This window comes from Equus caballus, chromosome 22 (genome assembly GCF_041296265.1).
Source record: "Equus caballus isolate H_3958 breed thoroughbred chromosome 22, TB-T2T, whole genome shotgun sequence".
Taxonomy (NCBI): domain Eukaryota; kingdom Metazoa; phylum Chordata; class Mammalia; order Perissodactyla; family Equidae; genus Equus; species Equus caballus.
In genome coordinates, this window is record NC_091705.1 from 1,139,565 (window position 1) to 1,166,401 (window position 26,837).

A 26,837-nucleotide genomic window follows, 5' to 3' on the forward strand; every position below is an offset into this window, starting at 1 on the left:
AGAAACCTGGGAAGACGCCCACATCAGTTTGTGGAGAGAGACCTCATCAAGGTGTAGCCTTCAATGGGAAAAAGCCAGTATGAACAGGTACTATATGAACCAAGTCTGCCCGGACCTTTGCTTTCTGAAAACTCTCATAGGTAACACCATCGGTGTACAACAAATGAGCAACTTACCAAGAAAGATCACCAATGAGGCAGTTTCAAATCCATACTTGTTGCCAAGAGAATATATCCTTAATACGCACTGGTCTGGCTGACACTTATTCCCCCCGTAGGTCCCCATCTGGCATTAGCTTCTAATTTTTTTCAATCCAAAAATACTCAAAGCCAGATGATCTCATCATGTTTATTTTATGCATTATGCTTATAATATCAAGGTTATCTCCTTCATAAGCATAAATATGACTTCATTTTATCTCATAAGGAACTAAAGAAAAAAAAATAAGTCATTGGAATTTTAAAAGCAGCAAAGGGTTTCAAGCAGGGGAGTCAAACAAATGAGGTGTGTGTTTTGAAACTGTCACTCTGGCTCCAGGATGGGAAACAAATTGATTCAAGGAAGCCGTGTGTGTGGGAGGGGTGTTTTACTTCCAGGTTCCTAGTCCTCACATAAGTTGATGGTTGCCCCACCCCATCCCCTACACCCACCAAACAACTAGAGCCTGTGTGAAGCTAGTCCCGATGTGGGCTGCCCTCACAGAAGGGAACAGAACCTCGTAGGCCCCAAACAAAACAAACACCTGGAAGCTGAAACCAAAGCTGTGAGCATTAAGCAACAGAAAGATGGAGTTACCCTGAGGCCAATGCCACTGCCATAAGCAGCACGGAGAAACGTGCTGTGGACACCTGCTTTAAGCCAGTAGCCTGGAAGGAGGTTAAAGTGGTTCCAGATTAGCAGGCCCCCAATTATCTGCAAGAGCAATACACATCCTTCCTGCAGAAAGCAACCTCTACTACAGCTCCTAGGATTCCCAGAAATTAATATCATGTAAACATGAGCTCACAATCAAAAATCACCAAAACAAACGTGGAAAAAAGCCACACCTGAGAGTCAACAGAAGCAAAAACCACACAGATTCTGTGGGACCCTCAGATATGGGAATTATCAGACACAAACTAAAGATAAATATTGTGAAATGTTTACATAAATAAAAGATGGGAAATTAAAAAATGAACAAGCCAGAAGAAACTATCAAAAGTGATCAGACAGGACTAAATAGAATTTTTGGAAAAGAAAAAAAAGTCAGTGTGAAAATAAAAAAATCACTGCATGGGCAAAACAGCAGATTAGACACAGCTGAAGAAAGAATTACTGACCTAGAACAAAGATATGAAAAAAGGACCCAGAATGTGACACAGAGAGAAAAGAAGACAGAAGATATGAAAGAGAAGTTGAGAAATGGAGGAAAAGTGAAAAGATCTAAAATCATACCTCTAAAAGGAGAGGATAATGAACAGAGAGACAATATTTTAAGAATAATGGCTGAAAGTCTGTCATAAGACACCAATCCATACATTCTATAGGCATAGTATTTTCTAAGCAGGATAAGTAAAAGGAAAACCACACCTACGCCCTATAAGCCAACAATTCCATCCAAGATTTTTCCCAGCAGGACTATTTGTGATGACCAAAAAGTGGAAACTACTCAAATGCCCATCAACAAAACAATGAATAAATCATGGTATAGTCACACAATGGAATACTCCACAGCAAGGAAATGGATGCAACAATAAGCAACAATGCGGGTGAATCTCACAAACATTTATTGAGCCAAGAAAGCCAGACGCAAGAGTCCACACTGTATGATTCCTTTATATAAAGTACAAAACCTGGCAAAATTAATCTACATTGTTAGAAGAATGAGGGTCACCCCTGGGGGACTCTGGGGAGTTCTATTTCCTGTTCTGGATGCTTGTAACACAGATGTGTTCAAGTTGTTGAAAATTCTTCCAATTGTACACGTGTATTCTTCTTGTTTATATAACACTTCAATAAAAAGTTAAAAACACACCAAAGAAAAACACAAAAGATAGATATCTACTATGGAGGGCAGAATAATGGTCTCTAAAAGATGTCCACGTCCTAGTCCCCAGAACCTGTGAATATCTTACATTCCATGGCAAAGGGGAATTAACGTGGAAAAGGACATTAAGGTGGCTAATTAGCTGACCTTAGATGGAGAGACTATCCTTACTATCCAGGTGGGCCCAATGTAGCCTGAAGGGTCCTTAAATGTGGAGGAGACAAGCACAAGAGTCTGTGTCAGAGCAAGTCGATGTGAGGGAGACCCGAGCAGCAACTGCTGGCCTTAGAGATGGAGGGAGGCCATGAACCAGGGAGTGGAGCAGCCTGGAAAGGGCGAGAAAAGAGGCTCTCCTCTACAGCTGCCAGAAACGAAGGCCGCCTGGCCAGCATCCTGATTTTAGGCCAGTAGCACTCACTTCGGACTTCTAAGCTCCAAAACTATAAAATCATACATTTGTTTTAAGCCACTAAATTTGTGGTAATTTGTTACAGCAGCAATTGGAAACTACCGCACATATGAAGGAAAAACCATAACTACTCAATGTCAACAATGGAATCTTGGAGACACTGAGTCTGTTCAAAGGGCAGAGGACAGCCCTGCAACTACTAACATAGATTTGTGTTTCTAGGAATTCTCTCTCTCAGAAATGGAGGGACACGTGAGATATTTTCAGATAAAAAACTAAGGAATTTACTCCAAAGAGAGTTTCACTAAAGGAACTGCTAAAGGCTATACACTAAAAAGAAAGAAAATGGTCCTATAAAGAAGGCATGAGATGCAAGAAGGAATCTGATCATGGGAAAAATCAGGCATCCAAATTGAGGACGCTTCTGCAAAAGACCTGGTCTTGATTCTTCAAAAATGTTGACGTCCTATCAAAACTGACTCACGAAGAAATCGAAAATCTGTACAGACCTATAACCAATAAGGAGATTGAACCAGCAAGTGAACGCCCACAACACGGAAAAGCCCAGGAACTGACGGCTTCCCTGGTGAACTCAATCCAACGTTTAGGGAAGAACTAACGCCAGTCCTTCCCAAACTCTCTGGGAGGAGGTGGGTGTGATGATGGCCCCCAACACTGTGGATGTTTAATGCCACTAAATTACACACTTCAAAAGGGTTAAAATGACCAATTTTATGTTATGTATACTTTACCATGATAAAAAGTCAACGTCCATTAACTAAAATATTAACTAATTAAAGACTAATATACTCTCTTAGATTAAAGGATATTAAAGAAACATGATAACTAAATACATAGCATGATCCTTGACTAGACCTGGGGTGGGTGAACCACCTATAAAAAACATACTGAGATAACTGGGGAAATCTGAATGTGGAGTACAAACTAAAAAAACAGCATTGTATTCATGTTAAATTTCCCATGTGACAATGATATTGTAGGAATGTGGAAGAATATCCTTGTTCTTACATAATTACATGCTGTGAAGTATCGAACAGTAAGGTGTCATAATGTCTGCAATTATCTCAAATGATTCAGGAAAAAACAGGGATGTGTGTGTGGAGAGCAAGAAGATGGCAAAGGTGACCGTGGAGGAATTGAGGCCACACGGGTGTTCGGACCACTGTGCTGTTCTCTAAATTGCTGGCAGAGGGGTGGGCCCTGTGGCCTAACGGTCAAGTTCAGTGTGCTCCACCTCAGCAGTCCCAGGTTCAGTTCCCAGGCACAGACCTATGGCACTTGTCAGTAGCCATGTTGTGGTGGCAACCCACATACAAACCAGAGGAAGTTGGCACAGATGTTAGCTCAGGGCAAATCTTCTTCAGCAAAAAATAAAAATATAAATATAAATTGCTGGCAAAGACTCTTTCACAATCCAAATCTGATCATGTCACTCTCTGGGCTTTGCTTTCTCTGATGAAAAAGGCCCAAATCTTCAACGTGGTTTCCAAAATCCTGCAGGTCTGACCTTTGCCCAGCCTGGAGTCCTGCAGTTGTTGTGGGTTTGGGGGGGTGGTCTCATGTGTCATGTGTTCACTTGGAAGTGGCCACAAGGCCAACACACTGGGAATTGTGGCTAAGGGCCTATTAGCTGGCACTGGGAACAGACCTGCCCTCAAGAGTGGGGGCCGGGGACTTGAGGTCCAGCTTGGGGGTAAGGGATGCTGGTGGGCTCAGGGGGTGCTGGCATGCTGCCTAGCCTAGCAGACTCTTCAGGTGGCAGGTCCTGTGTGAACTGGCCCCTCACTGGCTCCTCCCTCCTCACAGGAGCCTCCCTGAGATGCCTTGGTTTACCCTCCTCGAGGGGCTCCTTCCCCATCTCCCACCTCACTCTTTGCAGGGACATCACCACATGCCCCTCAGATATAGCTAGATCCTGCCCTCCCACCTTCTCCCTGCATGGGCAGTGGCATTTCCTAGGAGTCCTCTGATTAGTCCCACATCCAACCTCCCTTGCCAGCATCCCCTCCACCCATAACCCGTCAAAGCAGCCTCCAGGCTCCTCCCAGTCAATGTCCTGCACCTCTGCGGCCCTCACTCTCACCCCAGTCACCAACACCTCTTGCCTGGACAGCTGCAGTAGCTACCTCCCTCTCTTGTCCATCCCACCACCCTCTACCCATCTCCCCACTGCCTTCCACACGTCCACCCCACAGCCCCCATAATCTGCTCTTCCCACGGCAGCCAGTCCTCCTGGCAGCCCATGAGCTAGTCCTCACAGCTGCCCTGCTCAGGCCCCAGGCAGCTTGCTCTTGGAGAACCCTCCCCATTCCCATGACAGCCAGCTTCCATCCACCTTTCCCTCTGCACGGCCTGTCTCCTTACTCTCCAGATGCCGCTCATCTGGGCGCACTCGGCCGCCTCAGCCTGACGGGGGCTGGGCAGCCACAAGGTCACTGTGCCACGTGGCCTTCCCAGACTGCCCAATCTGACCTGAACCCCTTGCCCTCCCAGGAAACCACCAGCTTGAACTTGGGTCGATCTTTTCTATATAGCCCCTTAGGCTTTCACCACACATGTATCTGTCCCTGAAAAACGTACATGGTTTGAGTGGCACAGCCTTTAAGATTTCTCATCCTTGAAACATGACAGCACATTTCTCCCTGATGATGTGAGAAGAAGGAGGCGCAGCAGCCTGGCTGAACGCTCTGCACTCTGCTCCACTCCCTGCTGCACCCCGAGCTGCTCCGGCAGAGGGGGCGCCTGGGGAAGGCCGTCAAGTAAGTGACGACCCCACTGAGGCTTGAACTGTGACTTCAGTGGTGGGGCCAACAGGCCGGGTAGTGCAGCGGGTGAGAGGCAGAGAGAGGACAAGGACAGCCTTCTAGGCCTGGGTCGGTGCGCAGCACCCCATTCGGGGTTGGGGGAGGGTCTGGACAGCAGGGTGTGGGGACACATCTGTCCACTAGGAAGCATCCAGGGGAGATGGCAGAGTGGCATTTCAGTGCCCAGCTGCTTCTGGGCCCGAGGCCCCTGTGTTCCTGGAGCCTGCTATGGACTTGTGCACAGAGCAGGTGCCCATGCGTGTGCTCTGGCCCGAGACCGGCTTGTTTGTAGGGGGCTTACATGGTGCAGTCGTGACTGTAAGCACACATTCAGGCCTTTATCATGTGCTCACCACCCCCTTTTGAGGCACAGCGCCATCTCCACTACGTGAATGAGGAAATTCAGAAGTCAGACCACCACGAACAAGGTTCCACATCGTTCGGGCAAGCCCACAGAAGAGGCAGGAGCATAAGCAAAGCCTGGATAGCAATGCACAGCCCTTCAGGACAGGTACCGCCAGGAGCAAGGCGGCCTGGAGAGGTGCCCAGTGCTTCCAGCTGTGCAACTATTTTCTTTATTAAGCTGTGTAATGCATTGACATTTATTCCCTTTGAGTCATCATAAATCCCACATAACATTTTTTTTTTCAATGAAGCAACTTGCCCAGGGTCAGCCAGCTGGCAGGTGCTGGCGCTGGAGCTGGAATACAAGTCTCACCACACACCTGTGACCACGCCCCGGGACAGACCCGAGTCTGCAGTGAGGCAGTGTCACCCACTTGCACAAGTGACACGCTACCTCATGGAGCCTCCGTCTCCACAGAAAGCGAGCGCACCTTGCAAGTGTGCTGTATTGGGCTAATGGGGGTGACCAAATGACACTGCAAGCAGTGCACTGACCACACCACACAGCCATGCCTGGCCACATAAGTGCCCATAACACCTCCCAGGGCAGCCCTCTGTCTCCCGAGGAGCCAGGAGAGAAGCACCTGAAGCCCACTCCACGGCACCTGAAAAGCCCTTCTAGACGTTCAGGCTTCTGAGAGGGTGCACCAGCCCGAGCCCCAGGGGAGCCTGAGCAGCAGGAGGGCCTGGCTCACACTGGGCACTCTGCACATGCTGACAGCCAGCATCTCGAGGCTGCCTCCCCTCCTGGAGGCTTCCCCCGCTCCTGGAGGCTTCCCTCGAAGTGTCTGCTGCAGCCCCCCAGCAGTGACGGCTGCCCCCGCTGAGCCTCCCAGAACATGGTGGCAGAGGGGCCCTTCACGTGGATATTCCAACCGCACAGGGACATGCAGTTCAAGGACCATGCCTGACACATGCACTCCGGGGCACAGCAGCAGGTCCCCACTGTACTGTTGCCTTCCACAGCACGTGAGGAGCTCCCTGGCCTCTCCTCCCTGCACTCCAGCGGAGCTCCCGCTGCTCCGTCACCTCCCTCCCGTGCAGCAGGTGCTCCTGCAGCTCCTCTTCCTCCTCTGGTGCTGCAGTGAGAGGGCCTCATAGCGCGCAGCCTGCTGGGCTGCCAGACACGAGAGCTTCTGGCTCAGCTCAACTTCTGCCTCTTTCCTACAGAAGAGACACGTTCTCTTCTGTAGGCTACTCAGGGCTGCAGCTCTGACCCCAGGACCTCCCTCGGGTCAGGGGGCCACGAGGCTGCTCTCATTCTAACAGGGGACTCCCCCCTGCTTGCCTGCTCATCCTCGCACTCACATGCACCCTGGGCTTCCATCCCTGGGACCCTCCTCAGAGAGTCCGCACAGGCCACATGTCCAGTGCTCAACAGCCATGTGCGACTGGCGGCTGCCATAATGGATAGAGCACACACAGGACATGTCCTTCATCGCAGAAAGCTCTAAGGACAGTGCTGGTCTAAAGTTTTAGTGAGATGGCTGAAACTCACCTATAGTCAAAACTGTCCTTAAAAATCTCCTAAATTGAAGAATAAGTATCTGGGAGCAAAATGGTGGGGTGAGCTGAACTGGGACTCTCTCCCCTCCAATCTACAACAAAGGATTGGAAAAACTGAATTTCAGCCAATAATCCTAATGCCAGACCATCAGAGAACTACAAAAACAAAACCACGGAGGACGGAGACCCTGCAGCAGGCCTTGGAGGAGCTGGAACGGGGTAGGAGAGAACTTCACTCCCTCCCCTAGAGACTGGGATCGCTGCCACGGGTGCGGGAAGGAGCGGGGGGAGGGGCCGTGCGTCCGGAGATCGTCCAGGACTCCTGCCGCCAGTGCAGTGGAAACTCGCTGACGGGGGAAAGCTTCCATGCGCAGGGGCCCCATCAAGCCAGGGCCCCAGGAGACCAGAGAACACAGCTGATCGGAATCCAGATGGGCACGCAAGAGAAAGTGCCCTTCCTCCCTGCAAACCCCGCTGAGCACTGCCATCTTACCTGAAGGCAGAGAGCACAGAATGCTAGGCTCTCGACCCCCATCTAGTGGCGACAGGTTGTAACTGCAATCAAATAATAGCATCATGCGCAAAAACCACTCCTCTACCATCCAGCAATTTATAAAAGCTCCAGACCAGAAGGAAGACAATAAAAACACAGAACTAAGTCCTGAGGACTTGGAAATAGGTAAACTAAGTGAAAATGAGTTCAGAGTAGCTATCATCAAAAAACTCAATGAGGCAGAGGGAAAGACAGAGAAAAGAGTCAACAAGTTCTGGAGTTACTTCACAAAAGAGATTGAAATTATAAAGAAGAATCAAACAGAAATAGTAGAGATGAAAAATATGATGGATCAGATAAAACAGAATACGGATTCCCTGAATGCCCGTGTAGACACCATAGAGGAGAAAATTAACATAATCAAAGATAGACAGGCTGAATGGTCCAGACAAAGGAAGAAAGACAACTAAGAATTTAAAAAAATGAGGAAAATCTCCGAGAGATAGCAGATTCAATGAGGAGTAAGAACATAAGGATCACAGGAATTCCTGAGAACGTGGAAAAGGAAAATGGAGCAGAAAGTGTGCTTAAGGAAATTATAGAAGAGAACTTCCCAAATCTAGGGATTGAGAGAGAAATGTGTGTGGAGGAAGCTTTCAGATCTCCTAGATTTGTCAATGTAAAAAGACCTACTGCAAGGCACATAGTAGTAAAAATGGCAAAAATGAATGACAAAGAAAGAATACTCAGGGCAGCAAGACAGAAGAAAATAACCTACAAAGGAACCCCCATCAGACTTTCAGCAGACTTCTCTACAGAAACCTTACAAGCTGGGAGAGAATGGAGTGACATATTCAAAACTTTAAAGGATAAAAATCTCTATCCAAGAATACTCTATCCAGCAAAAATATCAAAAGTTGAGGGAATTTGTAACCAAAAGTCCTCCACTACAAGAAATCCTCAAGAAGGCTCTCATACTTGAAAAAAGAAAAAAAGGGAGAAAGGGGTCACAAACCACAGAGTAGGGAGACAGATAAATAGAACCAGAACAGGATAGCAAATATTCAACTATAGCATTAGGATAAAGGTAAGGAAACCACCAAAGTAAAGACGATCTTATCACTCTGACTACAAACTCATAACACAAGTTGGAACAAGAGATGAAAATAATAATTTAGGAGTGGAAGAGCAAAGGGACTAAATCAGTCTAGACCAAGTAAGTAAGAGACCACCAGAGAATAGACTATATTATACACGAGACTCTAAATACAAATTTCAGGGTAGCCACTAAACTAAAAAACAGAAGAGAGCCACAAAACATAAATAAGGAAAAAATCTAAGAAACCCAGCATAAGAAGTTGCAGAAGTCAATGGGTAGGCTAAAACACATAGGACGAGAAACAAAGGTAACAGGAAAACCAGATAACGAGTGACAGAATGACAGCATTAAGCCCACATGTATCAATAATCACTCTCAATGTAAACGGATTGAACTGTCCAATAAAAAGACACAGAGTGGCAAAATGGATTAAAGAACAAGATCCAACAATATGTTGCCCCAGGAAACACACCTCAGCCCCAAAGACAAAAACAGGTTCAGAGTGAAGGGGTGGAGGACAATACTTCAAGCTAACAGAAAGCAAAAGAGAGCAAGTGTTGCAGTACTTATATCAGACAAAACGGATTTCAAAATAAGGCAGGTAAAGAGAGACACAGAGAGGCAATATATAATGATCAAAGGGACACTTCATCAAGAATAAATAATGCTTATAAATATCTACCCACCCAACACAGAAGCACCAACGTTCATAAAGCAACTATTAACAGAATTAAAGGAAGATGTTAAAAACAACACAATAATAGTAGGGGACCTCAACACCCCACTCACATCAATGGACAGATCATCCAGACAGAAAAGCAAGGAAACACTGGAGCTGAATGAAAAACTAAAACAATTGGACTTACTAGACATATATATAGAACACTTCATCCAAAACCAGCAGAACACACATTCTTCTCAAGTGCACATGGAACATTCTCAAGGATAGACCATATGTTGGGAAACAAGGCAAGCCTCTACAAATTAAAAAAAATTGAAATAATAACAAGCATCTTCTCCAATCATAATGCTATAAGGCTAGAAATTAGTTACAAGAAAAAAGCTGAGAAAGGAACAAGGATGTGGAGACTAAACAATACGCTACTGAACAAGCAATGCATCGTTGAAGAAATTAAAGAAGAAATAAAAAAAATACCTGGAGACAAATGAAAATGATAACATGCCATATCAATTCATATGGGATACAGCAAAAGCTGTATTAAGAGGGAAATTCATCGCAATACAGACACATCTTAACAAACAAGAAAAATCCCAAATAAGGAATCTTAAACTACAGCTAACCGGATTAGAGAAAGAAGAACAAATAAAGCCCAAAGTCAGCAGAAAGAGAGAAATAATAAAAATCAGAGCAGAAATAAATACTGTTGAAACGAAAAAGGCGGTAGAAAGGATCAATGAAACAAAGAGCTGGTTCTTTGAGAAGACAAATAAAATTGACAAACCCCTAGCCAGACTTACAAAGAGAAAAAGAGAGAAAGCTCAAATAAACAAAATCAGAAATGAAAGAGGAGAAATAACAACAGACTCTGAAGAAATACAACAGATTATAAGAGAATACTACGAAAAACTCTATGCTAACAGAATGGATAACCTAGAGGAAATGGATAAATTCTTGGACTCCGACAATCTCCCAAAGCTCACTCAAGAAGAAGCAAACAATTTGTACAGACCAATCACAAAGAAAGAGATTGAAACAGCCATCAAAAGCATCCCAAAGAATAAAACCCCAGGACCACATGGCTTTCCTGGGGACTTCTACCAAACTTTCAGAGAGGATTTAACACCTATCATTTTCAAGCTATTCTAAAAAATTAGGGAGGATGGAACACTTCCTAACACATTCTATGAGGCCAACATCACGCTGATACCAAAACCTGACAAGGACACCACGAAAAAAGAGAACTACAGGCCAATATCGCCGATGAACATCAATGCAAAAATTCTAAACAAAATTCTGGCAACCAGAATTCAGCAATTCATCAAAAGGATCACACATTGTGATCAAGTGGGATTCATACCAGGGACACAGGGATGGTTCAACATCTGCAAATCAATCAACGTGATACACCACATCAACAAACTGAGGAATAAAAACCACATGATCATCTCAATAGATGCAGAGAAGGCATTTGACAAGATCCAATAGCCTTTTATGATAAAAACTCTGACCAAGATGGGGATAGTAAGGGAACTACCTCAACATAATAAAGGCCATATGTGACAAACCCACAGCCAACATCATACTCAACGGGCAAAAACTGAGCACCATCCCCCTGAAATCAGGAACGAGACAAGGATGCCCTCCTTCACCACTCCTATTTAACATAGTGCTGGAGGTCCTGGCCAGAGCAATTAGGCAAGAAAAAGGAATAAAAGGAATCCAAATAGGGAGGGAAGAAGTGAAACTCTCGCTGTTTGCAGACGACATGATCTTATATATAGAAAACCCCAAAGAATCCATTGGAAAACTCTTACAAGTAATCAATAACTACAGCAAAGTTGCAGGGTATAAAATCAATTTACATAAATCAGTAGCATTTCTATATTCTAATAACGAACTAACAGAAAAAGAACTGAAGCACACAATACCATTCACAATGACTACAAAAAGAATAAAATACCTCAGGGTAAATTTAACTAAGGAAGTGAAGGACCTATATAATGAAAATTACAAGGCCTTTCTGAGAGAATTGGATGACGACATAAGGAGATGGAAAGACATTCCATGTACATGGATTGGAAGAATAAACATAGTTAAAATGTCCGTTCTACCTAAAGCAATCTACAGATTCAACAACATCCCAATTAGAATCCCAATGACATTCTTTACAGAATTAGAACAAAGAATCCTAAGATTCATACAGGGCAACAAAAGACCCCGAATTGCTACAGCAATCCTGAGAAAAAAGAACAAAACGGGAGGCATCACAATCCCTGACTTCAAAACATACTACAAAGCTACAGTAATCAAAACAGCATGGTACTGGTACAAAAACAGGTGCACAGATCAATGGAACAGAATTGAAGGCCCAGAAATAAAACCACACATCTACAGACAGCTAATCTTTGACAAAGGAGCCCAGGGCATACAATGGAGAAAAGAAAGTCTTTTCAACAAATGGTGCTGGGAAAACTGGAAAGCCACATGTAAAAGAATGAAAATTGACCATTCTTTCTCACCATTCACCAAAATAAACTCAAAATGGATCAAAGACCTAAAGGTGAGACCTGAAACCATAAGGCTTCTAGAAGAAAATGTAGGCAATACACTCTTTGACATCAGTATTAAAAGCATCTTTTCGGACACCATGTTTTCCCAGAGAAGGGAAACAATAGAAAGAATAAACAAACGGGACTTCATCAGACTAAAGAGCTTCTTCAAGGCAAATGAAAACAGGATTGTAATGAAAAAACAACCCACTAACTGGGAAAAAATATTTGCAAGTCATATATCTGACAAAGGCTTAATATCCATAATATATAAAGAACTCACACAACTCAACAACAAAAAAATCAAACAACCCGATTAAAAAATGGGCTGGAGACATGAACAGACGTTTCTCCCAAGAAGATATACGGATGGCCAGTAGGCCCGTGAAAAGATGTTCATCATCGCTGATCATCAGGGAAATGCAAATCAAAACTACACTAAGATATCACTTTACACCCATTAGAATGACAAAAATATCTAAAACTAATAGTAACAAATGTTGGAGAGGTTGTGGAGAAAAAGGAACCCTCAAACCCTGCTGGTGGGAATGCAAACTGGTGCAGCCACTATGGAAAACAGTACGGAGATTCCTCAAAAAATTAAAAATAGAACTACCATACGACCCAGCCATCCCACTGCTGGGCATCTATCCAAAGAGCTTGAAGTCAGCGATTCCAAAAGTCCTATGCACCCCAATGTTCATTGCAGCATTATTTACAATCGCCAAGATCTGGAAGCAACCTAAGTGCCCATCAACAGATGATTGGATAAAGAAAATGTGGTGTATCTACACAATGGAATACCACTCAGCCGTAAAACAACAAATTTGTCCCATTTGCAACAACATGGATGGACCTTCAGGGAATTATGTTAAGTGAAATAAGCCAATTAGAGAAGGACAATCTCTGTATGACTCCACTCATATAAGGAATTTAAACATGTAGACAAGAGAACAGATTAGTGGCTACCAGGGGAAAGGTGGGGTGGGGGGTGGGCACAAAGGGTGAAGGGGTGCACCTATAACACGACTGACCGACAATAATGTACAACTGAAATTTCACAAGACTGTAACCTATCATTAACTCAAAAAAAAAAAAAAATCTCCTAAGTTGCTGGGACTGGGATCTTAGCAGCCCCAGGAGAATGGAGTCGTGGCCAAGGTGAGGGCGGGGTGAGTGAACAAGCCTGGGATGCGCCCGTCCTCTGCTCCTGGCCAGCGCCAGCCTGAGCAAGAAAAATGTGGCCAGATGCGGCTCAACCTCCAGGCTGAGGAGGGATCACGAGCAACAGGACAGCTCCTCCAGGCAAGATGGTCACCCTGCACCTGCCCCTCTGCTGCCATGTGGGGGTCTGGAGGGTGCTTTGGTCAAGTATCGTATCACACAGCTCTTGGGTTTAAAAGAGAAAATAACTTAAAGCTCAGGCAAAGCATAGGACTTAAAAATGACTTTTTATCTACCCTCTAGGAGAGTGACAGTAAGTTCCCATGAGCTCCCAAGGGCCTGGGCCTCTGCCAGTGTCATCTGGATGGAGGTCTGGTTCTCTCTCATCACATCCTATTTGCTCAGGTTGCCCCCAAACCTCGAGCCAAGGAAGAGGAAAGCCCGCCTCACCTGGGTCAGAGGGCATGACCTCAACATGACGTCCTGCTATCAGTGTGGTAACTGAGGCCACATCTACTTGGCTCCAACACCGGAACCCAACCAGCCCCAACACAGTGCCCCTTCATGAGGAGCGCAGCTGTGCAGGGGTGGGCCCTCAGCTGTGAGCCCTGGGCCACCGTGTGCTGGGTGTGGCCATCCTCTCTGAGTTTGAGGGGGTCCAAGACCCCCCAAGAGACAGGAAGGGGCTGGCTGACCAGCATCACACCTGCAATAACTACTTACTAAGTCAGAGCCATTCGACATAGAATGGGCACGTGAGTATTTCTCATGTAATTATGACACTGTTGGACACAAAATACTATATTCTGGTTTTCCTAATAAGTCTTTTTCTCCTTTGCTCATACATTTCAGCCTTTTTAAGAACCTCGCTAACTCAAATTAATTGTCTTTCCCATTGTTTTAGGGCTTTTAGACCTTTCATCCATCTCCCCATGTGCTACAACACATGGCCTAGAAAATCAGAATGAGATATTAAATGAGGAACACATTGCCCTTTGTCACCAGATGAGTCTGAAGCAGAAGGTAAAAAACAGAGTTAAAAACCTACAAAGCAAACTGCTTCACAGCCTAAGCTCTAGTTAATACATACTTTCAATTTAAAGTAAAAATCCTTATACGATGACCTGTTCTTTCGGTGCTCAACCAGCTGCCCTGAGAAAAACCACCAAGCTTACAGGTATTGTGATTCTGAGCAGTTTGCCTAAATTCCATTTCAAATTTTGGGTCTTGACAAGAAACCCTAGACGTGAAATCCAAGAAGGATGAGGTGCCCGGACCTGATGTGCTGCAGGTCATTCTGATGCCTCTGGCGCAGTGCCTCCTCCAGCTGGTCCTTCTCCTGGGCCAGCCGCCGTGCCAGCCCAGAGAGTGCCTGTGCACAGCGCCTCTCCATCTCTACCCTCTCCAGCTCAAGCTTCCTCTCCAGTCCCAGGCCGTGGGCTGCGGTCCGGAGCTGTTCCTGTAGGCCTAGGATGATCTCCTGAGACGTCACATGGAGCGTCTCCAGGTCCGCTTTCTGGTCCTCCAGCACACTGACCTGAAGCTTGAAAGCCTGCTCCATCTCCTTTCTCTCCTTCGCAAAGTCCCTTCTCATCACCTCAATTTCCCTTTCATAGCAATTTACCTGAGAAGAGAAACACGAGCAACATGAATCAAGAGGTCCCCGAAATGACTTACCTGACAACGCAATGCAGAACCACGAGGGTGCCATGCGTGACATCCAAAGAGCGGGTAGCCTGATCCGACGAGGCGCAAGGGCCTGGGAAAGTGGACAGACACGCTAACAACGGCCAAGGCTTCCAAGGGCCCAGGGCGGCCTTGTGCTTGTTACCCACCGTAACTTTCCAACAGCCCTGGGAGGCAGGTCCAGCAGGTGGGGAAAGGAGACTGGGGCCCAACTGGGCCAGGGCCTGGCCAGACAGCACGATGAAGGCAGAGGGTGTGACCCCACTGAGAGAACTGGGGAGGTTTCAGGAGACCCGCAGGTGGCTTTGAACCCCCTGGAGGCCCCAGCGGGCAAGGTGACAGCAGGAGCTTCTTGCTGATGCATTGGGGAGCTCATGGGCATGACTACAGGACAGAGGCGGCCCCACCTTGCTGCTACTTATTCCAAAGAATCTGACACCTGACAATCGTGGACGCTGTCCTTTAACAAAACCCACCACAATCTAATAACAGCAGCAGACAGTTCATCCAAGAAGACAGACTCGGCCAGGGTGGTCCTGGCCATGAAGCCAGGGAGCACCCCGCCAGAGGCGAATCCCAGGGTCACTGCAGCTTAGAACAAAGCCGGGAGCTGTGATGCACCCACAGCTGGGTGAGCTGGGAGGTCGGGCCTCAGCGCGACCCTTGTGACACTCCAGATACGCATAACCCCGTTCCCTTCCCATTATTAGTTAGTCCTCACGTTGAGCCTCCTTCCAAAGAGGGCATGAGGCAGAACGTCCATTGTATTCACATTTCCCTACAAACTTTCCTCCCCGATCAGGCTTACTATGGGGCAGGGGATGCCAGGGCAGGCGCGTGCACGGGACACGTCAGCACTGCTGAGAGCAGCTTTCCAGCAGGAAGCTCCCGTCTCCCCGGGCTCCCTGGCTGCCCCTGACCTTGGTCTCCAGCTGGATCTTGAGGTCTTGGTAACGTTCCTTCACCTGCTCCACCATCAGCTCTGTTTGTATACTCACTGGAACGGGGTCACCCGCCAGGGAGGCGACACCTGCAAACAAGAGGATCTTTCCGTTCGTGTCCTGCAGAGGACGCCACGGAGTCTGTTCCCAACCCTCCACTCTGACATTTGGACGCACTGAGGGTTCTCCCCAGCTTTCCCCCACCCCACCTCCAACAAAGCACCACCTCCACAGGCGCCTTCTGCAAGAGGAACACAGGGTCGGGGAAGGGGCGACCCTCACAGGTTTCCCCAAATAGTCTGTATGGCATGTTCTCAAAGTTGGAACTCTTAGAAATTAGCATTTCAAGTCTTTGCCAGAACACAGATTACTCAAAGATGTAACTAGGAGGCTGCCTGCAAGATTTCTCAGGCCCTTTAATTCCCTAAAAGCTGTCATACGTGGTATATTTATTGCACCCAAATTCTGCTCCCTGACGATGCTAGAACTGGGAAGACTGAGGAAAAAGTGTGACCCGCAGCACAGACACCTCTCGGCCATCAGAGCTTTACGACAAGGTTGTACAAGGCTTATTTCTGCATTCTTTTTGTTCCAGCTTCCTCCTTTCCTTGGAGGCCCTTTATTACTTGTTGTTATATCATACAGATAATGTGGGGTTTCAATGAATAAATCACACACACTAAACACTCATGGAGTGAAGGCTCTGGCAGATCACAGGAAGGGGGACACGAGCAACCCCTTGTTCCTGAAGATGCTCCTCACTGACGACATCAGACATCTGGGCAGCTCGTGTCAACAAGGAGCCTGTGCACCCTCAAACACTGCCAGCCCTGCCGGGTGCCAGGAATCCCAATGTGTGTCTTGGCGGCACACCAAAGGGTTGACTCAGAATGTGGGTTCTGGCCACTGCCAGGGTTTCATCTGTGCTGGTCCAGGGGCCAAGAAAGTGTGAGGCAAGGACACATCCTCGAACTCTCACCATCTCCTTCCATTTCCCAAATTATTTTCCATGAAAAAAAGTGAAGACTCAGGGACACTGGGCCAAGAGAACTTAGGATAAGCACCTCAGGAAAGAAGGCATCTCGTTGCCCTGGCAACTGGAAGCTGCCACTCGGGTCTGGCCGAATGGGGCCAGGTGACTGGGTGCCCTTCAGGAGTGGCTGCAGCTGGATTCGAGTTACAGCTCCCTGACGGCTTGGCAGCCACAATCCACATGGGCCCTCCACCACAACTCTGCTGTTGTGACTGTCCCCTCGGGTAGCAGACAGACCCCTCCTCATTTGAAGGGGTGCATGGAACCTCTGCAGTCAGATGAAGGGGGCAGAGGGGAAGAGAAAAGATTTCTTTGGTTTTATCAGTGACAATAGGAAACTTGGGGCTGCCTTCCAGGGCCACCGCCCAAGGCCTTCTCGACAGGGCAAGCCCGGGGTACAGGGCCCAAGCTCCACTGCTCCCTGGGTTACGAGTCAGTGGCTCTTGACAAGGGTCACACATCCTGTACAGCTCAGCCTCCTCTAGTGACAAAGGAAGGTAACAGTCACCCCTCCCCTGTGGCCAGGCTGTGCACCTCCTCTGGGAATCTGGCAACTTCTGATGTGTTGGCTGCATCCCAACGCCGCCTAGATGAGGGCATCAGGGCTGTGCATCTCAGGAGGCATCAGTCTCCACTGAAGAAGCCACAGTGACAAGGTTCATTCAGGGGCCAAGTGAGCTGGGCCACATGCACAGAAAACCTTATTTGGTTCCCTTGGAGGTTCCCATGTTGGTTCTCTCAAGTATTACATTTTTCCTGTTTTAGAAAGTAAGTAGCTTTAGGACAATATGGAACTCCGAGTGCTCCCAGGGTTACAGATGGGAGCGAGATATTCTGAGGGGCTGTGGCTACCACGACGTTGTGATCCACGGAGGCAGTCACACTGCTGGGGCTGGGGCAGTCCTGGTGGTCCCCACGGCCCCCTGCCGGCAGCAGAGGGCTTGGAGCCACACGCATGATGTGAACCCGCATGGGGCCCACCTTGCACAACTGCCAGGAGGGACAGCAACCAGCCACACCCACCCCATCCTCCAAAAGGACCACAGGAACCTCAAGGACAGCTGTGGCACCTGAAGCCTCCACTCTGGTCTCTAGAAGGAGACAAGAACACTTAAACACAGGGCCTCGGGGCCTCTCGGCGCTTAGAGTTCATCCCAAACCCCACAGGCTGAGTTAGGAAGCACGAGGCCCTGGACTTCCTTGGGTTACACCTTCAGCATCAGCTCTGCATGCAGGTGGAGGGACTCCTCCCAGTGCCACTGCCCTACCAACCTCTGACCTGGAGGGCAATGTCTTCCACGTCACCCAGGGGCAATAAACATCAAGCCCTCTCAGCTTTGCTCCCCACGAGGCCTCTATACTGGGAGTCCCTGATGCATTTCACACGATTTAGCCCCTTCCCTTTGTAAGAACTGTCGGACCCAAGACCAGCCTAGGCCAGACCTCGCACTGCGAGTGGGCTGGGAGACCATCCCTGCTCACTCCCAGCCTCCCCTCTCCTCTCTTCTCTAGATGACTGTCTGTGTGTCATGTGTGTGTCCAGCCCATGCTGACTGCTCACCCCTAGGGCATCTCCCTGGATCCTCCTCCCAACACAGGAGTGGCACTTTGGATATGCCTGCCCTGAGGTAACAGCAAGGCCATCATAACCTTCACCATCCCTACCCAAATGGTAAAACCCTCACTCTCCACTTCCCTTGAAGCTCTGCGTGTGGGCTAAGCCCCTGGCCTCTGGTTACAAGGCACTTCCCTCACACATGCTGGTCTGAGGGGCTTGTAACCACCTGGAGGCCCGGCTGAGCCCTGATGTGCTGTGCAGCTGGCCCACCTGCTGCCGAGCTCCCTGGAGCCAGGGAAAGTCCATGCAGCAGGCACAGGGAGACACCCATCGCCACCAGCCCCACCCCCACCACCCAGCAGGAGTGTGATGGGCCACGTCCCAGGGCCAGGCTCCCACCTGATGCGCTGTGTCCAGGGAGCAGCGGTCTGTCTGGCAGTGCATGGGTCTGGCTGTGCCGACTTGGGGGCAGCTGTGTCCGCAGGCCTTCCAGTGCAGCCTGCAGCTCGTCGTTGCGGTCCTGCAGGTCCTGGGGGGCAGAGCCAGACATCTCCTCCAGCCACTGCAGCCAGCTGGCCTGAAGAACAGCGTGGCGCCGAGACAGGCTGCCCAGGGAGTGCCCCTCAGGTGAAGCCTGCTGCTGGGTGGGCAGGTGTCAGGGCCTGATTTAGAGCACGTGACACTTACGCTGCCTCCTAGGCTCCCAACCACAGGTGAGCGAGACAAGAGCAGGGCCATTTCCTGACTCTCTCATACCCTGGACCACCCTCCCATCACTGGCTACACAGGAGGAGCTCAGAAAAAAGAGTGAAGTGGAAATTGAGGAGAAACATAGCAAATACAGAGATCATCAACATCTGAAGCTACAGGTGCTTTGTTTAAAGCCAAAGTGATGCTGCGACGTGGGTGTGAGGCAGCAATCTCCTGGGACCAGTTCTGGGATGGGACCTGGATTCCCTCCTCAGCCACTGTGGAATCCGCAAGGGCTCCGCAGCTCTTAACTACCGAAGTGGAGAGCATGTGCACACAGGAAAGAGGACCGCACTGGAGAGGGGGTGGGGGACACGGGGATGGGGTGGGGGCACATGTGAGGGGAGAGGGACACAAGTATGGTGTCAGGGCACCCGTGAGGGGAGGGGGCCCTCTGGGGGAGGAGCGGCAGCATAAGAGAAAGGGTCTGCATTTGCAACAAGCGTAACTTTGTCCACACTTGAGTGAAACCTTAAGAAGCAGACCTGGTCGCCTGGTTTTTAAAGAGCGAGAACCAGTGGACTTTACAGCCCCCTGTCCTGACCAGCCCACAACTAGCCCACATGCTCGTGCACGTTGCCACGTCCATTCACGACTGCAGGTCATGTCCTCCACCCCCTGAACCCAGGCAAGGCTGTGACTGCCTGACCCTGAGGACGGCAGAAGAGTGCCACATCTTCCAGGCGTGGCTGCTTCCCAGTCTTCTTCTGGGCACTCACTCTGCAGGAACCCCAAGCAGCCACAGCCACACAGACAGGACTCGGGCCCCCAGCCCGCGGCACACCCAGGAGGCTCCAGTTCCCTCTCTGAGCTTTGAATACTATTCCTCTGTAGTAAGCTCTCACTGAATGAACCTCATCTTCCCCAAACTGTTCCTGGAGGCAGCGCCTGGCCGGTGACCACATCTTTCCTTGGGGAGCCGCGTCTCATCGGCCGCCCTAGGCCCTGTGGGAGAAGGGGCGGGGCCAGCAGATCACTAAGCAGCGCAGACTCACGGAGATCGCCATGCCTCACTCAGGAACTCCTGGGCAAGGGCAGGGCCAGAAGGCAAGAGCCGCGGGCCACCTGTGGAGCACGCCAGTCCCTGCCCACCTGCACGCACTGCTTCTCTGCTGCTTTCATGCCAGCACAGCCGCGCTCACTGCCCAGGCTGCTGACCTCAGGTGAGGTCAGTCTGAATTGAGACGTGGTATAGCATAAAATCTACACCAGACTTCAAAGACTTACTCCAAAAACGGATACAAAATATCTCATTAAGAATTTATTTAAATTGATTATGTGTTGAAATGATAATGTTGTGGATATACAGAATTAAATGTTGCTAAAATTAATGTCACCTACTTCTTTTCACATTTTTCTTTTTTTAGTGAGGAAGATTAGCCCTGAGCTAACATCTGTTGCCAATCCTCCTTTTTTTTGCTTGAGGAAGATTCACCCTGAGTAGCCAACATCGGTGCCAGTCTTCCTCTACTTTGTATGCAGGTCACCACCATGGTGTGGCTTGAGGAGTGGTTTAGGTCAGTGCCTGGCATCCAAAGCCAGAAACCCGCCAACACGGGCTGCTGAAGTGGAGCACACCAGACTTAACCGCTACACCAGGGGCTGCTCCTTTTTACATTTTTAATGTGCCTACTAGAAAAGCTAATTTGTGTGCCACATGCGTGACATATTATTTTTACTGGACAGTGCTGACAGAAGGTAACATCCACAGAATCATTTCTATCCAAAGCCCTGCCCTCTCTGTGATTCTGCTACCCCAAATGGGGTATTTTGAGAGCATACACACGAACTGCAAATTCAGCAGTGCCAGAAAATGGCTTCTCTTGGATGCTCTGCTGGGCACAGACTTCTCTGCTCTCAAGACACACAAGGGAGTGCAGCCAGTTCTAACTGAAGATGGCAACATGTGCCATCCCGGGTGCCCACAGTGACCCAGCCTGTCCACACGGGGCATCTGGTGGGGCTGGGGGCCAGGCTGCCTGTCCATACGGGGGCGTCTGGTGGGGCTGGGGGCCAGGCTGCCTGTCCACACGGGGGCGTCTGGTGGCGCTGGGGGCCAGGCTGCCTGTCCACATGGGGCTGTCTGGTGGGGCTGGGGGCCAGCCTGCCTGCCTGTTTTCATGTGGACTGCACACTTATTTGGGCGCTTGGGGATGCCAAGGGTGGTTATGGGATGCTACTGCACCAGCCAGGAAAGGCAACAAGTCCGTGACTCACATTCGGCAGCACTAAGGGTTGGAGGACTCTGACCTGTGGAGGCTCTTCTTCTCTCCTCCTTATGGGAGAAGCAAGCTCATGAAGGAAAGGAGGGGAGGGCGAGATTTCAATGGCAGCACTGGACAGCATCTGAGCAGAAGGCTGTGCCTGCGGGCTGGCTGGGATGACATGGCAAGCTGAGTAAGCGCCCGTGCAAGAGAGACTGAAGACCCGTCCAGAGACAGCAATGGCGGGGACGGCTCTTAGGGGCTGGAGATTGTCTCAGCCCATTCAGGGGGCCATAACAAAAATACGACAGACTGGGTGGCTTATAAAGAACAGAAATGTCAGTTCCCATAGTTCTGAAGGCTGGATGTCCATGATCAAGGCGCTGACAGACTCAGTGTCTGGTGAGAGCGTCCCAGTTCACAGATGCCATATTTTCCGGTGTCCTCACATGGCAGAAGGGGCAAGGGAACTCTGTGGGGTCTCTTTCATAAGGGAAATCCCATTCCTGAGGGCTCCACCCTCATGACCTAATCACCTCCCAAAGGCCCTACCTCCTAACACCACCACATTGGGTGCTAGGATTTCAACACGTGAATTCTGGGGGAACACAAGCATTCAGTCCACAGCAGTGTGGAAACGCTGAAAGGGAAAATCTGCATTTGGGGTTTCTGACCAAGGACATGTTACTACTCTTTTATGGTGTCCACCCAAGGCAACAGTAAAAACATGAAACCACAGAGAATCTCTAGGGAGGATCCAGTTAACATTTTACACCACACTTTACCAAAGGCAGACTTGCCAAGAAAACTGAGACTGACAGTTGAAACAAAGAGAAAAAAGCTAAAATGATAGTTAAATAGGAAGGGAATTTGGCAACAAGAGAAAGCATGGTTTCCTTGTTAACAAATATCCTGGTTACAAAGTACAGGGAAATGCCAAGCAGTGACTTTGGAAAGATTGGGTGATGCACAGTGGGGAGGGTTCAAGGTCATCACTACCTCTGGAGACTGGCTATAAAAATGTCCTCAGGCAAGAGGCAGCAACCCCCCAGTAGCAATGAGCGCCAAGTACCCAGAGCTTGGTCTCTAAAACCATTCCCTTAAAGAAACCAGGACTCCTTGGAGAAATGGCTGATCCAGGGCAAGTGCAGGTAAAGCACAAGGTGAGCGTGGAGCATATCATGCTCGAAAGTATGGAAGTACTCAGCAAAACAAAACATGACACTGATATGTCACAAAGACTGGCAGCCAGATGGAAGAATCTCCCACTGGCCAAATCTTGCACAACTGAGCACCAAAACAATTAGACACAGTAATCAATTACAAACTATTGGGGAAAAGGGGGAATTCATGAGTCCATGCTAATAACAGATAGATAATAGATAGATGGATAGATGAATGGAAAGACAGATAGAAGACTTCTCTGGCTTATAGTAGAATGCTAAGAGGCAACTGATAGAGTAGAGTGAGTGCTGGAGTTGGAAAATCATCATTTTGCAACCATCAAGTAAAGACGGGAGTGGGCAAGAATCATCAATGGATACTAAATCAGGATATTTCCACGGCCTGTAAGTGTTTCCCCACTCACTGCTCATTAGTTGCATGGGAGGGGAAAAAAAGAGTCAGTAATTACACAGTGGGGTAATTAGGCAACACTTTGACCAGACTATCAGAACAAGCACCACCCATGCTGTGTTCCAAGTGAGAACGTATACCCTTAACTTAATCCAAAAGAAATATCAGAAAAACACAAAATGAGAAAGTTTCTATTAAAAAGGGGGGCTGTATTCTTCAAAAAAATCAGAGTCAAAGACAAACAAAGGCTGAGGGAATGTGCTGTAGTCTGAATGTTTGTGTCTCCCCAAAATTCATGTTACATCCTAGTGCCCAATGTGATGGCATTAGGAGGTGGGCCTTTGGGAGGTGATTAGGTCATAAGGATGGAGCCCTCATGAAGGGGATTAGTGCCCTTATAAAGGGAATCCAGAGAGCTCCCTTGCCTCTTTCTGCCATGTGGGGACACAGCAAGAAGACAGCTGGCCATCTGCAACCAGGAAGAGGGCCCTCACCACACAACAAACCTACCAGCAACCTAACCTTGAACTTCTAGGCTCCAAAACTGTGAGAATTAAATTTCTGTTGTCTATAAGCCCCCTGCCCCAGTCTATGGTATTTTTGTTATCACATCTAAGAATGTTTCAGATTGAAGGACATTAAACAGACATGACAACTAAAGGCAACACCTGATCATAGACTGGATCCTGTATTGGAGGGAAAATGCTCTAAAGGACGTTGTCAGGTTAACTAACAAAACTGAAATACAACCAGCAGGTTAAAGTATCGTATCAATGGAAATCAAGGAGTTAGTAAGTGTGCTACAGTTCTGTAGGAGAATATTCTCCTCAGGGTGTTGGAAAGCTGGCTCTCCAGGAAGAAGGGTCCACACCTGTAGCTTCTACACATTCCTGCGGTGTGAATAACTCTCACCATAGCCAATTTCAAGCTACCAAAAGTTTAACAAGAAGCTAGAAAAATTCCTAAATATTTAACAAGCAACTCTGGTGCAACTGCACAACACTGTGAGGTTAGTGGGATCAAGCCTGTTCTTAGGAAATGCACGCTGACACGTTCGTGGGGAGGGCTATGATGTATGCAACTTACCCTCAGATGTTCACAAAATAACTATGTAGTACACATACTCACACACACAGAGTAAGCGAGCAAGTAATGATAGAGAGAACACGGTGAGATGTAAACAACAGGGGCACCTGGGTACAGGGTATCCAGGTGCTCCTGTTGTAACTTTATTTTTTAGAAATTATTTTTAAATAAAAAAATTTTTTAATGCTAAGGTTAGCGTGAAACAGCCAAAAATGGAGGGAAATTTTCTAAATAGATAGATTAGCACTAAAATTTAAAATATTTCTGCTGACATTTCAAGAAATAAAATTTCAAGAACCAAAAGGAAAATGAGTAGCAGCTCTTTAAATAATAGAGTTACCTTAAAGAAAGAAAGAGTTTATACTTGTATGAAAAATGCAGTGAACTGAAGTAATATGTTAGCTGTGGCCAGTTATCAGTTCTGTGTCTACAGGGGAAGATTAAAGGGAAGAGAAGACCCAGCACGGAATCCACCTCCTAGCAGAAAGTTGTGTGGCACATTCCACCTGCACGACAGCCCCCATCCCAACCCAACACACACCAATCGGCTTCAGAGGAGGGTGACACAGCTGACCACACACAGGATCTTCCAAAGGGCAGAGAAGGGTCTGGGGTCTAGAGTGGAGGAAAGAGCACAGGGCAGAAGCAGTGGGTCACGTCACATCCCAGAACAGCAAGGCTCACCTTTATCCTCTGGTGTTGGCAAAGCAACATGTAGCAAGAACAAAGTGAATTCTTACTTTGGAGGGAAATCATTAAGAAGTGAATTGATAATAAACCCTTAATATTAAACAATAATGTTTTATCTGTTGGGTTCCTTGATAATTTTAAGAGTGTAATGGGGCCATGACATGTTCCAGCACCACTAACATTGTTCACCTCCTCCATTCAGCTCTGCAATGGGCTGACACTGGTAGGTTTAGCCCAGGAAATCTAAACACTAAACAAGAGAAGACAAGACGAAGCCCTCCGAGGTGCCCGCAAACACGGAGGGGCCTTCAGAACGAGTGCCAGTCTAGCGACCTTGGTCAGCCCATGTGGGGCTGAGCATAGGTGCCGAGCAGGCAAGCCCCATCCCACCTCCTTCTGGAACACCAGCCTCCAAGGACCCCGTCGGCAGAACGCAGAACACGATCAGAGGTCTGCCTGCTCTGCTCAGAGAAGGGTGCTCCTGCCAACCTGTGCTGGACTACCCTTTGCATAGAGGCCATGAATGTGGCCCACCTGGAATGTGACGCCTCCCCCAGGCAGGAGGGGGAAGGACAAGGCCTGTACACCATCACCCAGGTCTGAGCCAGACAGGCACAGACCCGTGGCAGAGGCGCCGGTCTCCCGCACTCTAGCACCCATTCTTAGCAGCATGGCCGGGGGAGGGCAGTGCAGCTTCCCGGCACAGGAAGTCCCTGGAGGACCAACCTCTCACAGAATCCGCCCTGGTACAGCCCGGCCTGCTGCGGGGTGGGCTTGGGGTGTGAAGCAGGGGCACACGAAGGCTCCAGGCACCAAACCAAAGCGCGGCCCCAGTTCAAGACAAAGGAAGCACAACTGCTCAGGAAGGCAAAGGAGGCCAGTGGCTCACATACCCGGCACTTGAGTTCATACTCCTTCAGGATCACCGCAAACCGCTCCTCCTGGGCCAGGAGCTCTGTGCTCTGCGGCTCTAGCTGAAAGTCAGACCCACAGGAAGATGGCAGACAGGACCTCAGCCAGGCAGGGCATGTGCTGCCACCTCCTCACTAGCTGCCTCCTCCCACGAGACTCAGCATCTCCAGGTGCAGGTGTCTCGTCCCCCTCCTCGTCCCTTCCCTTACCCTCCACCGCATTTAAAAGGTCTAAGGACAGAAGGATGTTCCAAACTTAGGGAAGGTGGCCATGCTCCCACCTGGCACCTGGGGCGCATTCTGCCAGAACCCAGCCCCAGTGCAGCACCTGCCCGCCCACCCCTCCTCCTCCCAAGAGGATGGGCAGGGCCAGGCAGGGGTCTCAAGGTGGGCCCCCAGTTCTAACTTCTCCTCCATGTCCCCCTACCACTGAGACCTGTCAATGGGTTCTGAGCAGTGCCGGCTGGCCCTGGCCTTACCACTAAAAGGCCAATGTGCAGGCAAGCCCGGGGTACACAGTCACCCCTGCACTGTCACAAAGGAGAGGAAACAAAGGAGAGGAAAACAGAGGGAAAGCCACTATGTTAACTTCCTCTCCATTCCAGAATTTTAGTAAAAAAGAACTAAACTAAGTCACCTACGTATTCTTTTATATCACCTCCCAGCCAGTACCCAGAGGCTCTCGTCTCTAAAGACTCAGAATCAGCAAAAGGACTCACCTTGTCCTTCAACACAAACTCCAGGTCCTTCTGCAGTTTCAGGACCAGCCTCTCTGATTCTGAAAGCTTTTCCACAACTTCGATAATCTCCTTCTGTAATCGACTGTTCTCCTACAAGACACAGGCCAGGGGTGTGCCGCGCTTGGGGAGGGGACGAGGGGACCGTCAGCAGGGAATACACTTCCTGGAAACGCAGGTGTCCGGGGCTCGCTGCCTTGGCACATGCAGAGGGGCTGTGCTGGGCCGACCCCCAGCCACCCAGGGCTGGCCCACAGGCCTCACCAACACCCCTTCACGTGCTCTCCTGCCCCGAGGGCTCAAGAAGGTCATGACACACGAAGGAGCTGGTGGAGCATCCCTTCTAAGCAGTTTTCTAAAAGGGATTTGAAATGGCACCACTACAGCTCAGACGCCCGCCGGGGGACGAAGGCAGCATCTGCAGACACAGCAAGCGGTGAGGACCCAGGGCGGCTGAGAGCCCAGGCTGGCGGGACAGGTCCCTGCACATGCTGCTGTCAGAGGCTCC

The 26,837-nt window shown here is 48.8% G+C and overlaps 1 protein-coding gene across 19 annotated transcripts in view; it reads right to left on the minus strand.

Moving 5' to 3' along the window:
• Positions 1-26,837, minus strand: part of NINL (ninein like) — a 134,682-nt gene that overhangs the window by 23,736 nt on the left and 84,109 nt on the right. For 18 of the 19 annotated variants that reach the window (XR_011430643.1, XR_011430647.1, XR_011430648.1 and 15 more), the window contains 5 exons: positions 26,312-26,422; positions 25,575-25,655; positions 18,776-18,905; positions 15,765-15,874; positions 14,436-14,782 (listed from right to left, as the gene is read on the minus strand). Coding sequence is in view for 11 of the 19 variants with exons in the window: in XM_070246988.1 (XP_070103089.1) it covers positions 14,436-14,782; positions 15,765-15,874; positions 18,776-18,905; positions 25,575-25,655; positions 26,312-26,422 (779 nt within the window). In the remaining 8 variants the exon portion in view is untranslated. The remainder of the gene's footprint in view (positions 1-14,435; positions 14,783-15,764; positions 15,875-18,775; positions 18,906-25,574; positions 25,656-26,311; positions 26,423-26,837) is intronic. The other variant, XM_070246992.1, reaches the window with a different exon arrangement.